This window comes from Aulonocara sp. 'chitande type north' Nkhata Bay, linkage group LG6 (assembly GCF_057382095.1).
Source record: "Aulonocara sp. 'chitande type north' Nkhata Bay isolate Kocher_YH1m ecotype deep benthic linkage group LG6, A_spYH_male_GT1.1, whole genome shotgun sequence".
Lineage (NCBI taxonomy): Eukaryota > Metazoa > Chordata > Actinopteri > Cichliformes > Cichlidae > Aulonocara > Aulonocara sp. 'chitande type north' Nkhata Bay.
Genome location: NC_141349.1, coordinates 21413477 through 21429990, shown reverse-complemented (window position 1 = coordinate 21429990; position 16514 = coordinate 21413477). Strand labels below are relative to the sequence as shown.

General features: G+C 40.9%; 2 protein-coding genes across 5 annotated transcripts in view; one reads left to right on the top strand and one right to left on the bottom strand.

The window, feature by feature from the left end:
• Positions 1 to 12: 12 nt before the first annotated feature.
• Positions 13 to 6798, bottom strand: ints12 (integrator complex subunit 12). Its single transcript, XM_086295567.1, has 7 exons — positions 6643 to 6798; positions 4891 to 5054; positions 4564 to 4713; positions 3556 to 3734; positions 2994 to 3153; positions 2748 to 2891; positions 13 to 835 (listed from the first exon to the last, which is right to left on the bottom strand). The coding sequence occupies exons 2-7, from the start codon at positions 5044 to 5046 to the stop codon at positions 278 to 280; spliced, it is 1347 nt and encodes a 448-aa protein (XP_086151693.1). The 5' UTR covers positions 5047 to 5054; positions 6643 to 6798; the 3' UTR covers positions 13 to 277.
• gstcd (glutathione S-transferase, C-terminal domain containing) overlaps positions 6105 to 16514 on the top strand; it is a 50671-nt gene continuing 40261 nt past the window's right edge. The window contains exons 1-6 of one of the 4 annotated variants that reach the window (XM_086295564.1): positions 6105 to 6322; positions 6964 to 7059; positions 7183 to 7616; positions 8812 to 9261; positions 10600 to 10872; positions 15060 to 15153. In XM_086295564.1, coding sequence (XP_086151690.1) covers positions 7200 to 7616; positions 8812 to 9261; positions 10600 to 10872; positions 15060 to 15153 — 1234 coding nt within the window. In that variant the 5' untranslated portion in view covers positions 6105 to 6322; positions 6964 to 7059; positions 7183 to 7199. Of the gene's footprint in view, positions 6323 to 6450; positions 6565 to 6624; positions 7060 to 7182; positions 7617 to 8811; positions 9262 to 10599; positions 10873 to 15059; positions 15154 to 16514 lie in introns of those variants that run through there. The other 3 variants (XM_086295565.1, XM_086295563.1, XM_086295566.1) reach the window with 3 other exon arrangements.

Sequence of the window (16514 nt, the reverse complement as noted above, 5' to 3'; positions counted from 1 at the left end):
CTACTGCGAGTATGTAAGAACAGGATATTTAATGACACTAACTGATAAAAAGTGACATGACACTTTTTTCACTGGTTAGATTTGTAAGGACAGGATGAGGCACACGAGTCTAGCAGCATTTAAACAAAGTGAAATTCAAGTATTTAACTCAATGGTGTTACTTGATGTACAACTGCTCTTGAAATAGAAACGTAATGCTCTGGCACTCAACCGGCCCTCTTTGAACATTTATTTTCCCCTTTCCTCACAACTCTTCCTCCTTTCACTCAGTCCTCACTCACTTCTTCAGTTTCTTCTGCGCTGCTTTCTTCTTCACCATTTGTAACCGCTTCATGGCGTTAAGCTGGGACTCTTGGGTTGTAGGTAGTTTGTCCCCAGGTGCAGCCTTTGACCCATTCCCATTGTTTCCATTACCTCCTCCGTTACTGCCTCCATTGCCTCCAGTCTGGGAGCTGTTAGGAGAGCCGGCCCCTGACGAAGAGCTGCCTTTGCTTTGGCCTTCACCGCTCGATGACCTATTCAACGGCTGCTTACCCAGAGTCAGAGGTGGAGGCGGTTTCAGGTTTGCCTGACTGGAGCCGTTTCCATTGCCGCTCCCAGATATCTTTGCACTCCCAAGCCCCGACTTTCCTCCAGCTAGCCCAGATAACCCAACAGGCTTCTGTCCAGAAGGAGTTGTCAAGGTCTTGCTGCTCCCACTTGGGCCTGAGGAACCTAGTTTGGTGCTAGCAGGAAGAGATGGGCTCGTTTTGGCGCCAAATGCAGCCCAGCCGGTAAGACCGCTGCCCGAGGAGGAGGAGCTGCTGCTGGTGGGATTGGCTGAAGTGGCTGGTGGCTGCATGGGAAAAGGTTACTGTCATTATTAGAGTGTAATACTGACTAATAACAAACTACTAACTACTTGGATTTTCTTTTCATCTCTTTCATTTATGTTTTATTATTTGAGAACAAGTCCCTGTTGCTCCCACTTGGGCCTGAAGAACCTAGTTTGGAGCTTTAGTTTTCAAAAAACCCATTTGTCCTTCAGTGGCCACCATAGCTAAGATTATACAGTTGAATTAGGAGGGTTAGGAAAACAGTATTCAGCTGAATACAATCCATTTTTAACTGACGCTTTTGTACAGGACTTGAAGGCTTCATTGTCTATCGATGATGTGCTTGGGTCACCCCTATTCTTGTCACATCAATGCACTTTTGGCCTAATTCAGGAAGAGCTTCTCTGTTAAGAAAACTAGTTGTCCAAATGCATGCAGGGTTGTGTTTATGGTTCCCAACAGTCAGAGCTGACTGATTATTGTGAATAGTCCTGTGCCTCAAAATACAATTTTGGGGAAGAAGTCACAATGCCTTTATCTAACTAACTCCAAAAGACCATTCATCTATCTAGGACACCCAAGGCCAACAGTTTGGTAACAATGACATGACTGGAGCTTGTGCTATTTGACTGCTGGCGGCAGAGCTGACCACCAGACAAGTTGGCAGAGCAATGAACCCTGATTGCAACTCAACGAAAACACTGGGAGTTGAGTGACAGAGAGGTCACTTCTTTAGACCGAAGAAGTCACTTGGATGGGTGACAGAAACATTTCTCCTACTGAGAACGCTACGTCCAGATGAACAGAATCAACTTCCTGGGTGATCTTTTAACTGCTCCCAAAATCTGATCCAAGTACGCTTGAGGTGCTTTCAATTATTGTGGTCCTAATCTTGGGAACAAGCAGCCTGCTGACTCAAGTTCAATTACATCTGTGTGCAGATTCAAAAACAGACTCAAAACCTTTCTCTGCACACAGGCCTACAGTTAATATGCGTTATTCTTTTTTTTGTTCTCTTAAGCATTTTTCACTGATTTATGGTGTTAAGTCTTCTTTTTCTGTATTAAACACACTGAGCTTTAATATAATGAAATGTACTATATAAATAAAATTGTCGTTGTCACTGGTGCGTTAGTAAATTTATTACCAATAATCTCTGCAGGCACTTTTTGTGAGTTTCAACCTTCTTGTACTCAATTATAATGTGACTGAACATATATTAAAGAAGTTTGCTGGAGGCAGAAGGTGAACAGATGATTACAAAAATGAAAATGACCTATAAATGCAAGAAAAGGTTCTTTGCATCAGTCTGTGAACTGCAAAGCAGAAGCATCAAATTACCAGCCTCTGCTTTGTTACGGCATCTGATTAAAAATAAAAGCCTATAAGCAGGAAAAACAACAACAACATACAGCGCAGTTGCAGTTTCTTAAATATCAAGTAAAAATGTGATTCCTCAGCTACTCACGCCGCGTCCTGCTTGCCTGAGCAATACTTTTGCTGCAAACTATGAAAACTCTTACACCTCACGGTAGAAGTATTAACATAATCAAATCTGTGACTACAGGGTATCATGTTTGCTATCAAAATAACTTTTTGGTGAACTCCATTAAGTGAAAGCGCTCTGAAAAGTTTTAAACCCATTCCCTCTGGAGAAATGGCACCGTGCTGGAACGCTGATCCTTGAAAATAAGTTTACACTTTCTGCTCATTTTCCTCTGCGGGGATTTATGCAGACTTCCTTTCACAGCAGCTTTGCACTCTGACTGCAACTGCTGTTCTCTCCCTTGCAGTCCCAAGTAATTTACGGATGTGAAATCATAACTTTTTCTTGTCTGAGAAGGAGGAGAACGTGAGACGACACAAAGGCTGTGTATAAACATTCGCATTAACAATGCACGTCGATGGAAGCCATAACGAGTTAACACATACCTTCACTTCTGTTCTTTTGAATGCTTGGAAGGTGCTGGCTGTGTCAGTTTTGGGTTTAAGCTCCGTCTTTTTCACTAGTGTGTCTTTTACAACAGGTGCTGAAGATGCAGACGCAGGGGACGGCTTCTGTGGAGGTTTCTGGGCCTTGTGGACAAAAACAAACAAACAACTTTTCACTTAAAAACAAACCAAGCTCGCTGAATCCAAATACAAAGCTGATACTGGAAGATAATTTACTTTCCTCACCATACGCTTCATTTGCCTGGTACATCGGGCGCAGTACCACACAAGCCGTGGGTCATTGACTTCTTTGTCGGTCACCTGGGGCTTGTGGCAGTCCTGGTGGTACAGGTTATGGCATTCTTGGCACTCGACCAGCTGGTTCCCCATGGTCACGGTCATTTGTCTTAAGGAATAAAAACAGCAGGAAAGTAAAGACATATGGCAGGGACACATAATTAATTTGCTAACACGTTTACCTGTTTAGGTTGACGATGGAGTAAAATGAATCTCAATAATTTAAAGTGGAAAAAGTTCCAAGTACAATTTTTTTTCATATGCTATAATCCTACTGGATTTCTGATATGCTGTTGTTGTAATTAGCATTTATTCTATTTATCTATTTTGTATGTGGATTTTTTTAGGTTGGTATCTGTTGTGGACAGGAAAAGCAAGAATTTCATTGGCTCACTTTGGGACAGAAAAAACATGTTTCTTTACTCGGCATATGATAATAAAAGGTTAAAAAAAATAAAACTTGGGACGGCAACTCAAAAATTTACCATATCTACAAATATTCAACATGTACCTGCAAACCACACAAGCCAGGCCCATTTCCATGGCGAAGTCATCGGCGCTGGTCTCATCATCATTTATGTTTGGCAGCAGGTCTTTGCTCGTCTGCACAGTGATCGGAGAAGAGCGATTCTCCTGTTTCTCCAAACGAGGCTTTTTCGGGGGGTCCACCTCACCCAAGTCAACCCTGATCTATTTTTTCAGGAAGACAGAAAGAGCACATTTTAGACATGGCATGTTGGCATCACTGACAAACATTTTCAAACTGCATCTACTTCACTGTAACACTAGTACTCTTCTATGTAATAGTACATACGTATGCTTCTCAGATTTGCAGGAAATTTCTGAACTCAAATTTATTTAACATGTAAGTAGCTCTGACCTACTCTGAGCTGGTTCTCTACCTTGATTGATTGATTACTCCTCCACTTTTCACCATAAAAAAAGGTTCATTGTTTTACTAAAATATCTATTCATTCCTTTCCCCCCCTCAGTATAAGGAGAGAAGCTCCCTTTGATTTGCCCGCTACAGCCATGCACTGAACTAAAAATAAATTTAAAAAGACCTGGTAGCCTGTCTGGCCTGAGAGTACACGTGCTTAAGGTCCAAAACAAATACTTATTCACAGGAGCCAAACAGGACTAGGACACAGCCGACTAAAGAAAGATTCATGTTAGGCATCTGGCATGCTGCTAAGCTGGAGTGAGAGCAGCTATTTGACTTGGCCTGTCACGACTTATTGACCTCTCCATCCTGAAAAGCTCTTTAGCCGTTTAGCTGCACGTTTACGATCATCAGAGAATATCAAAAGTGTCTGCAAAATGATTAAATAATGTTAAATATGAAGAAAAGACTGCTTAAATCGCAGTGTTCTTGACTTACTTATGTTTTCCCTTCTTTTTTTTCTTTTTTCACTACTTCACCTTACAAGAAGGATTGTATGGTCCAACGCAACACCTTTTGCGTTGGACTACCAGGTTGTCGAGATCTTCTAGTAGTTTTGCAAAATTCACACAGTACCTTCTCAGATGGTCTCTTCTCACTGTCTTTCTTGCTCTTCTCAGGTTTACTACTTCCACTGCTGCTACTTGAAGATGAAGAACTTGAAGACTTGGAGTCTTGCTTACTTAAAGTCATTTTTGACACAGTCCCCTTTGATACCTCTATGTCCTGAGGACACATGACAATAATAATAATAATGATGATAATAATAATAATAATAATAATAATAATAATAATAATAATAATAATAATAACTTTTAGTTTGAGAAAGGGAAATTAAGGTTTAACAACAATGAGATACAGCATAAAGAGACTGTATAAACATGTACGTCTCCAGTTTCTTACTTTTTGTAATGAACGGTATGATGAGTCACTTCCTCTTGCAAGGGATTCATCAAGGAGAGCTTTCAGTTTCTCAGCTGAGTCTTTACTTTTGGAGTGTAAATAACTCAGTGCCTTTAGAAAGATGGGATCCAACTCCAAACTGACAGGTCCAGCCATGATGGAAACTGAGGATCAGAAAATACAGTTTTTCGGGCTTCGGGGAACAAATAACATCCCTCTACTGAGTAAATCATGTGCAGTTAAACAAGTTTAGTTAAACTAAGGACAACAAAGGATAGTAAGAGTAAAAAAATTGTTGGTTTTTTTCCCCCCATTTATTAGGGAAAAAGGCTATCCAAATCGACCTGACCCCATGTGAAAAAGCAGTTGCCACCAGATTACTGTCAGACACGTTAAATCAAGAAATCCCTTAAATAGAACCTGTTTAACAAAGTGAAGTAGGCTAAAACAATCAGCCCCAGACTGCAATCTAAAGAAAGTGACAAAAAGCAGAGAAACAAAGTCAAAGACATTTATCAATCTGGAAAGGGTCACAAAGCCAATTCTAAGGCATTGGGACTCTAGTGAACCACTGCGAGAGCCACTCCCAGGAGTGACCGACCTACCAAAATCATCCAGGTCACAAAAGAACCCAAAACGACAACTAAAGAACAGCAGGTCTCACTTGCCTCAGTTAAGGTCAGAGTTAATGATTCAACAATAAGATATTTATATTTATTTATGTTATCGTTAAAATTTGTTTCTTGAACAGAAACTTAAGTGCTAAAAATGTGAACAATTCAGGAAGGGGCAAATACCTTTTCACAACACTTTAAGTAACATGTTCTTTAAATTCCTTGAAACATCATGCATCTATTTCTGGTGCTCTTAACATTAATTATGCATAAGTCAATATTTTAGTAAGACTTAAATATTTAGTGAAAACTGTTTCCCATGAGTTAAAGCTCTGTCACAATAAACATCTTTATTACTAAACGAAGGGCACTTGAAGGGGAGACGACAGATCTCCGGGAAAACTAGGATTAATGGTGCGTTCCAGATTAAGTCGAAAATCTGAATTTCCTTGTTCCCAGTCAATCTGTAGATTCCAGTTAATCTGGAACATCTCCTCAACTCAGGTTCCCCACTCGGAACAGACCCATCAACCCCGAGTTAACTATCCAAGATGGCGGCAGTGAACGTAAACAGCAGTAAAACTGTAAAATGTATAATCTGTACTGTCACTTTTGTGTATTTATGATTCGCTAAATAAGCCATGCAGAGAGCACTGGTCAGATTCTACCCATGAATGTGCTGCGACGGTCATTTTAAGATTAAAAAACAAATACGATGCTGTACTGCTAGTAATAGCTAAACGGCTCTACCTTGCTAAGAACCGAAATAAATCATATTTTGCGCTTTTTTACCATTTTTGTTAGCACCGACTTCCAAGGTAAATGACATGCGTTTGTGTTTTGTGATACGTCATGTGCTTTTTTTCTGTGGGTTAAAACAAATATTTATTATTATCTTCCTTCTCACGTTTGTAGATTGAGTCCCAAATGTCTCAATTCCGTCTGTCGGGTGTAATATTTAAAAGTTCACACAAATTAAAAAAAGATTAACTTCGGCTGCTGCGTAACATATTCAGTCCGGACTAGCAGCAACACAAGGGACCATAATAGCACCACAACGGTAAAAGTTCTCGTTACTCGAAGCTGTCAGTTAGAAATTAGGATTTACGAATGAAATCGTTAAACTGGAATACCATACCTCACACTCTGCTTCTCGTAAGCTTGTCTCTCCTCAATCCGGTCTTTTCGATTTCATGGGGAAACTGACGGCAGAACAACACTTCCTACAAAGAAGCCGTTTCCTCTAACCTGTGCAACACTCAAATATGTCCGCAAGATATAAGCGCGGAACCTTATGAAGCAACTTGTGTTACTCCAGAATATTTCACATTACGGCTTCTTCGTTGAATAGTTAATTTTTTTTAAAAGAACCAGTTTTATGGAGCGGGCATATAATATATTATACAGTTTTACATGTATTTTTCCAGTGACACATCGTGTGTTGTTTATTCGTAAGTAGAAAACAGGTGAAGCTGTGGTAGCTTTAGCACAGGGGAAGAAGAAGAAGCAGCCCACACCATAACAACAACGTGGTTTTATAGAAGCTACTGCTGCTGTAAGTATCACTCATAGTGACATTTAACGTGTTAGATACAGCTGTTTTTCCATTTACAAACCCCACCTCGGAACACCTTACCGAGGCTACTTTTTAAACCTTCACATGTGTTTCACCCCGCAGTGCTGACTTTATTTACAATGAAGCAACAGCCCGAAAACCAGCAGCAGCCCTCTCTCTATTTAGAAGTTTGCTTTCAAAACGAGGAGCCGCGCCTTCCCCTGCACACCTCCATCGTCCTATTCCTCCTTTCTTACTGCGAGTGCAAGTTTTTTAAAGTTTACCTGGTCTTCAAGAAACCCAGCAGCTCCGAGTCTCTGAGAAGTCAGCTGCCAGAGCATCTGGACTCCTCTGATGTTCAGTCAGAGGCTCTGCCTCAGCTGGTTAGGGACTGTCGCCTCCCTGCTGTTTTGGATGAGACTGGGCAGCTCTGCAGGGCAGGACTGGCAGTGGTCCTTAGACATATTATCAACAAAACCATCGAAGCTGACCCCTCCAGAAATGATGTACTGGCTCTGCTGGGTTTCAAGAAGACTTGTCTGAAAGCCTGCGCTGAGGTTAGTGGAAAAAAGGGAAGCAAACGACAAAAATGCACAAAAGAAAATAAACAAGTGATAAGGTTGAAAAAAAATCTGGTAATTCTTTGTTTTTACATTCATCGGGCCCCAATATGCCCGAATATCAAAAAGAAATTAAAAATGCATGTTGTGGAAGAGTTCGGGTTTTAGGAGGTTAAATATGTCTAAAAGTAAGCACACAGTTACAAATCAGTTATAGTTAGCTGAAACCAAAGTATCCTTAGGCAAGAAATTGAACCCCAAGTTACTCTCCCGAGGCAGTAATTGGAATATGAATGTGTGTGAATGTTAGATAGAAAGCACTTTGGTAGAGAACGCATTGAAAAAAAGACCTTGTGTGAATGACTGAATGAGGCATGCTTTTTAAAGTGCTTTGACCATTTAGTGACTTCAGGAACAAACTGAAAGCTGTTGTGAAGCAGTGTAATGCTCTCTCCATAAGTAATGATTTGCTGAAATCAAAAAGAACCATTAAATCTTTGAATGAAAGGAAAACCGAACCAACTTAATGCGAACAAAACCCCAAAACTCAGTCATTACAAAAAGTGACGGTTAACAAAAAATAAAGACCATCTGCAAATCTACAAAATCAAGTAAACCAAATAAATGCAAAATCTTAGAGATCATCATTAGAAATCACACAATTAACAACTTTTAAAAAGTATTATAAGTAAATAATGAACTAATTCTTAGTTTGCTTTAAAGTTTGCATGGTTTCAGATCTAGGAAAGCTCTTATACCTCACAACTTTGACCGTCTATTGTTCCCCATCAGGGTCCCAGAAGGTTATTTATAATAGATTTGAGCAAATGGTGGTTCCCAGTTGGCTAATGAAATTTAAAGCACTCTGTGGTAAACTAGATGTATTTCACATATACACATATTCCACTTGTGATCCTTTCACTCTTCAATCCAAAAGGGAACAACGACAAAAGGAACTGCCAAAAAGTCAAAAACTGGAAAAAAACAAATTCTGACACCAAAACTTTTTTTCTCCTTTTTTTGTTTTGGAAATATGTAGCAAAGTTATGTTTTTTGTGTTTTTAATTACAAATAAATATCTGACAACTGCACAAGTTGTGCACAGTGCTATGATAAGGACTTGTATTTCAGCCTTTTTATTTTGAGTGCATTTACGGACAGACCTCAAACACCATGTTTTCCTCACTCTTAGGTGAGCCGGTGGACTAGATTGTGTGAAATTGAAATCCCCTCTGCTGTTGAAGAACATCTCCAGAATCCTGCAAATGATGATCAACAGGTGCCCCTCTCCATTCTCACTCTTGAGCGAAGGCTCGCGGAGCCTGTCAGAGTCCACAACGATGACAAAATACGAAGGCGGAAACTCCAGGAGCAGAGACGCGAAGAGTCTGCTGAAAGCCAAGAGAACCTGGACTCCGAGTCCGGGCTTGGACAGTCGTCTCAGGCCTGTGATGGACTTGAGCTTAGAGCAGCTTTGGCCAAACTGTCTGTGGATTCAGTACCAGCTTTAGCCACCAGAGAGAACTCTGAGATCAGGAAAGTGAAGACAGCAGATTTGCCTCCGTTGGAGCATGTGTTTGCCGAGGGACTGTACTTCACTCTGACTGATGTGGTGCTGCTCCCGTGCATCTATCAGTATCTGGTAAGGGCTTTTTGACATGTAATGAATTTTTGAGTGGTGTCAACAACCTCATTCTGATTGTTACTGTCTAATTAAGAATGGCACATACACATCAAAGCACAATTAATTTTATTAGCCCTTTTTTGTCAGTTTAAGCCTGTCGCTTTTATTTCACTGACACACTTTCTTTACAAATGCTCTTTCAATAATACACCTGTTACACAAACAGTCAAGTGCTGATAGGAAAGGCTTTGTCTCAGTGGATACAAAAGTGGCGCTGATGTCAGACTGAATGCTTTCATGCAGACCGGAGCGTGCAGTTACATGAATTTGCTGGCTCTTTAATACTTTTATTATGATGACTTGTCAAATTATGCATGATGTGTGGTTTTGACACTCTGGTCAGGGTGAACAGGTAGTACACCCAGTTCCCTTTTTTAAATCCAGCCAGGCAGAAACTTGGGTTAAGAAGACTCGCTGCATCAGACTTGGCACAGTTTTTGCTCTCAAAGGTGGTCTGGAGCCACCTGGCAAAGGCTGATAACACTGTACGGGGAGGGTTTTTATTCAAATGCGGCAGGTTGAAATACATTTTACTGACTTTACTTTGGGAACAGCTGACAGAGTTGGCAGGTTGTTATGTTGACCTAAAAAAACAAACTCCTAACTTGAAAATCTTTGAAGAATTTAGAAGCTCAAGTGCTCACTGAATATTCATTACGCCTCATTGTTTGTGATGAATTTGGTAGCAACTGCAGCGGCGAACCGAGAGCTGTAAAGTTCAGGCTTATGCTGTTATTGATCAGGAATGCTGCATTGTCTGGCAGTGGAGTGGGTCTCATTTCACCTTTCAGCTGTCTCCAGCTATTCCTCGACTGTGGGAAAGAACTGAAGTTCTCACAATGAGGCTTTTAGTAGTCAGCTGTGCCCCAGTGGTTTCCAGTTTCACACTCAGCCTAGCGTGTCTCCTCTTAACGGCCATCACTGTCCACAACACATGCAGCCACAGTGAATCCTTTCCACTCCACCCTCTTGTCGTGCTGCGGAGTGCCCCTTCTGCCTCCGTGCACCACTCTGTGTCCAAACACACACAAACACACACACTCTGTGCCCTTATGCTTCGTCTCAGATCATGTCTCTGTTTGTTTCTTCACCCTCTCCTCCTGCCAGCTCTGTTTAGATTTTTTTTTTTTGCCAGTCTGTCGCACAAGTGTTCACCAGCGTGATGTGTGAATTCTGGTGGAACGTGGCATCTCGCTCCGCTGGCAGTAACATGTCAGTCGAGTCACTTAATCAATATTTCCTTGTTGTTTTCCTCTTTCTCTTTCATCCTTTCATCCTTTTCTTGGTCTTTAATAGTGTTCCCTCCAAGCACGCGCTGCCGCCACTCTACATCATCTCCCCCACCTACTGCGCTGGTACGGCCGTGTCCAGGAGGTACCGGGGGTGCTTCGGGCAGCCAAGGCTTGTGGGCTACTTCTGTCCATACCCCAGGCTCCCACGTCTGGACTCCCAATTCTCTCAGCAGAGGACAACCCAACCAGTCTACCGGTGGAAGAGGAAGAAGGCCGGGAGATGGCCCCAGAGGTTCCTTTTGTCGGCGGCCCAAGGCCCACAATGACTAAACTCAAAGTAAATGATTACTTTCCTTTACTTAATCCCCAGCATGCTTTGCAGCTATATGTTAACCAAACATGTTTTGTTCCAACACTTCCATCCTGACCTAATATCAAGGGATCTGCCTCCCATTGTCCCCTAACAGCACAGATTCGCAGCCTCCAGAGTGGTTGTTAAGTATTATCCCTGTAATTTCATGCCTCCATTTTCTGTTGATTGCGCCTTCAAGAGTGTAGCTCTGAGTTAATGTTTCGGTTTCTGGCAGACTTTTGTAATTGTTGGATATTTAGTTTTTCTGCCAGATATTTAACAGTGATTGCTTTCACTCATAAAATTAACATTTTAAGTGGTCTTAAAAAAAAAAAGAAAGGAATTCAAAGCTGTTATCGATGCATATTATTTTGCTCTTGTAGACATTACAAAAAAAGAAGCTTTTTTTTTTTAAGACTAACAATCTGTTTATGAGAAAAAACACTGTATTTGCCTGGGGGTGCTTTTTTTAAATGCACATTTCAGTATTCTCAGTGGATCCTGTTACCACTTGCAGGAGTGCAGACAGTGCACATTCAGCTTATCTTCACTTCAGGTGCAATAAAAACAGTGAATCTGGTCCAAAACAAAAATGTTATAGCTTTACTTAGTTTATAGTTATGGCTAAAAATCTACATGTGCACAGGCAAGATACACGACCCAATGCAGGTCCCTTAGGAAGGATTGTCGAGAGACTTGCTCATTCGCACACGTTTATAGATTTCTTTGCTCCATATATTACCTCTGCAACAGCAGGAGATAAGCAGGCCCAGCTGTTTTAAAGGAGACTGTCTCCTCAACCCTGACTAACCTCTCGCCACTGAGCCCTCAGACTGTTTACTTGGCTTTTTTTGCTCTGCTCTCTTAGGAAAGATATTTCTGTGATTTCCTGCTGGCTACATTTCTATAACAATGTGAGCGAGGCGAGGAGAAAAAAAAACAAGAGGTTTGGAAAATTCTGATGAGGGTGAGTGAGCTGGGTGGTCAGGATGGGATGTGTCTTTTAGATGTGCTGTGTTGCCGGATGAAATTTAGTCAGGCCCACATGTGTGTAAATGACAGTTTTGCTGGCAGGTTAAAATCCGACATTAAAACCGAGAGGAATGCGTGAACACACAGACAAACACACAATGGCCACCATTCTCTGCCTAGAGGGATTACAAGGATGGCTACATGTCGCCATCATCATGTCTGCAGTGCAGCTGTTGCGCTGGGTAATGTGCCTGTCTGTTTGCGTCTGTGTGCGCATATATGTCCTCTGTGTGTGTCCCACCAAGGTATAAACACACAGTCTGCCGTCTCACATGGTGACAGTCGATCCTTCACGGCGGCTAACCAGAGGCAGTGGGCTCATCTCGCAACACCATTCACATTACAAATGGCTCATAAACTCTGCCCCTTTATCACTCCAGTTAACACACACTCATGCATACTGTTCAAGCTCCCCATGCAGTGATCTGTGGAGCCCCAGCCTGTGATCTGTATCTGTGGTAAACAAGCAGGCATCCCGACACCAGAAATTAAGACCCGGTATTATCACTGCCTAACAAAAGCTAACACAACTTGGATATCAAAAATAGAGTTTTTTTTAAAAGGAGAATTACTGGGTTTGCAGGAAGGAAGTTAAGTCTTTGATTTTATGTCTGATGAATTGGGTTCATAGGGGAGCTGTTGTTCCAGAAACAGCGATTGAAGACAGTCTGTGTGTGTTCCCATGAAAAACTCCTCACTGAAATCAATGAGCATTATGGCAGGATAATAACGCAGTCTTGTATTATTACCTATTATTTGTCATTTGGGTTTAAAGTTTGACCAGACATCCTTGTTGCAGGTGAACTATCAAACTTAAGAATATGATTTAATAGAAGAAATAGAGCTTTAAACAGAATCACCTTTTCATATTCAAAATTATTAAAGCTTTAAGGTGCATGTTTCCTTAGTGTACTTTGAGGTACCTCAAACATATTTACCCAGTGACCAAAAATGACCTTATCAGCATTTGCACTACAAGTTTGTGTTACTGTGGAGAGTGAATATAATTGGTTTTGGCACAGACTTTTTGAGCTTGAGGTTTGCAGTGTTGTAGACTTTGATTGGTTTGTATTATATAGTAGTATGTGTTTATATAAAGACGAATAAAACAAAATATTAGAATATTTTAATATGGCAGCGAGACATTGTTCAACCCCAGTGTATAACACACAGATCAGTTAGTGTCAACAGAACTAAGGGTTTTTAGTAATATAGTCTTAATTGCAGTGCTTTTATTGCATCATAGTGATGCACCTCACAGTGTATGTATTTTTCTGATGTCATTGTACATGATAGTCAAGTCTTTATTCATGAAACACATTTAAATGTAACAGACGGTGACCATAGTGTTGCACTAGGGCTGCACGATTAATCGTTAGAAAATCGCGATCTCGATTCATACTTATGTGCGATCTCATTTCCAAGTGACAACGATTTAAAAGAAAAGAAAAAGAAAAAGACGACGACGATTGTACCGCATTTTGATCCGGGACGTAATCTGCATGAAAACAAGCGCTCACTCTTCCTGCTCAACAAATGACAAGGGCGGAGCCTTATACCACGTGATACAGAAGCTGTGCCGTGTGATGCTAAAATTAGCAGGGAAAAAACAACGGAGAGCACGTCAGGGATGACGAGAAAGTGACAGGAGAAAATCCGTCCCGGACAACCACCCAAACATTAATAACGGGAACCTTATACACCGCTTCCCTATACCCGTCGAACTCCCGCAGGCAAAGAAATTACAGAGGCTATCACTTATCACCTGACCAAAGATATGGCTCCCATCAACACTGTGCAAAACGAGGGATTTAGGAAAATGATCAACACCCTAAAGAAATGCTACACAGTGCCCTCCCGCAACTATTTTTCTATTGTTGCACTACCTGCTCTATACACGCAGTGTCGAGCAACGGTGGAGACGGAATTACAAGCAGTACAATATTTTGCGGCAACGACAAAATGTGAGACATTTGTTGTTTTTATGTTTATTTATTGTTTTTATGTTCAGTCTCAACTGTTACGAAGTTGATGTGCAGTTAATAAGCGAAATAAATATTTATACTGGAAAAGAAAATCGTGAGAGAATCGTGATCTCAATTCTAAGCCAAAAAATCGTGATTCTCATTTTATGCAAAATCGTGCAGCCCTATGTTGCACATATTTAATGTTCCATGTTAGACCTTCTATTAAAAGGGTGTCATATTATAGTAAGATGAGCTTTTTTCCTCTTTATATGGGAAACAGCTCCAGGGATTTACTGAAACAAGTGCAAACGTCTATGTAAATACAGACAGTACAAAAGATGGACATAGCTACCGTGATGTCGTCCACTGATTTCTGAATTTGGTGAAACCTCTGCATGAGTGTTTCCATCTACGCTGTCCTGGTTGCAATTTCTTTGGATCTTGGCTGCCTTTTGTTCTTTTCTGTCAAAATGATCTAACACAGCTCTGAGGAAGCCAATCCATGATTGATAGAGTTTCATTTTTCATTTTTTTGTATCCACATGTGCTTTTACTGCATTGACAGTGAGTTCGGGATCATTGTCTTGCTGAAAAATTAAGGCTTTACCAATAGAGGCTATTGCATGATTGAGAATATGCCTTTCACGTTTCATTTTAAAACACCATTCAGATCGCTCATTCTACCATGCCTGTATACCTGCGGTTTCAGTCAATTTCAGAGTCTGTAGCAAATGAGCTGTTGCTACCCCAGACGCTGTGGTGAGAAACACGGCAGGAAAGGAGAACTGAGAACACAGCCTCATCAGGAGCTTCTAAATAGCGCTGCCTTCTAGCAACAAATATTGCATCTATCTAGACAAACTTTAGCAAAGCTAGTTAAATACATAGTTAGCCCTGCTGTCATCATGGAGAGAACTAAAAAAAAGTTTACCATGGTTTCCCTGGTTCTCTTGCTATTGTAGTTAATTGTACTAGATGTGCTGGAGTATGTTCTGTACTGGTGAAGCAATGTTCTGTCTTGAAAATTTAATAAGAGTTGTATTGTGTGCAAGGTAGCAGAGGGCTTGTACAAAATAAGTCACTCGATTACAACAAAGGCTGTAGGTTTCTATAGTAACTTGTATTTGTATATTTGTGTGTGTGTGTGTTTGCATGTGTGTGTTCTTCCCTAAGGAAAATGGCATCGAGGCAGTCTTCACTCCTCATCCTTGCCCTTCCTGGACCCTCCCATGGGAAAGCTTACCAGGAGCGATCAACCCTACTGAAGGTAAACTCTAATCTTGCCTCGAGGCTGTGCTCTTTGCTGGCTCCATTTTATTTTTGCCCTCCTGCCCTTGCACTTTTATCATTGCCCCTTTGGTTTGTTTTAGTTTTATTTTCTTGTATTTATTTGATGTCTTCATCTCTCTTTGTCCTCCTTTCACTATTTTTACTTCCCTCATGTTTTGTAAGCCTGTATGCCTCTGCAACACTCCACAGCCTCTTTCTCCCACCTTATTTCTGGGTTGACTTCAAAAAACACAAATGTTACTATATATGGAGCGAGGAACATGAATAAATATTTGCATTATACCTTTCGGTACTACTGTGGCTGTTGGTGATTTATAGCTGCACCTAATGCTAACACATTTTATGTTAATCTGCAGGTGGATGCGGTTCCCCTTGAGGGTCCCCTAATGATTTTTAATCTACATGTGCTATCCTGCTGATGTTGTAGGGTGAAAGTGTGAAATAGGTCTGTGGTAGAACAAGAGTCAAAAACAATAAAAACACCTAAAAAGGTTCAAAGACAACTTGTACAGTGTCCCACTTGTCTTAGTGGATACTTCTTGCTGTGAGAGTAGTTTGTGATAGACAATGGGGGAGGTTTGTTGATTGCTGCCCCAGGTGGCATTGGAGCAACAGAGAGAGGGGAAAAATCTGTTTCTTTGCCTCTTTTCCTCACCTGCATTGTTTCTCTTTTTAGTGAGATGTCTTTGTTGTTAGCAACGCTAAATGATGCACATGCATCACTCCCAACATATAAGTGTTATTCCATCCATCCATCTCAATCCAATACATTTGAATCCGTCCATCCATAGAGAGATAGACAACCATTCACACTCACATTCCCATCTTTGGCCATTTTTGGAATAGACGTGCATGTTTATAGACTGTGGGAGAAAGCTGGAGCCCGGAGAGACCACCCCCACAGACACAGGGAGAACATGTAAACTCCACAGTCTGGCTTTGGTGGGACCTTCTTGCTGTGAGGTGAGGGCACTTGCTGCCATACGGTCACGTTGCCGCTTCAGTGTTATTGACACAAGAAATTGGGGAAGGTAGATGAAGGCACATGCTTCATGCATGTGATTGTTTAAATATTTCAATTTTCTTTAATATTGTGTAGCGCATTCGTTTCTTTCTTCCTTTCATTTTTGCTTATTTGGGAAATTGTTACAAGCAGGAGTTCATGCAGTGCCTATTTCCTCCAACAAAGAAAATGAGAAAAGGAAAAAAAACACCTTAATTTAAGATCTCTACCTCTTTTCAGCTTTTGTTTTGTGTAGGTCAAATTTCCACTTCATTACCATGATATTAAGCTTTTTTTTTTCACTCCAAGCAACTTGAATAGTAAATTGATTTTAT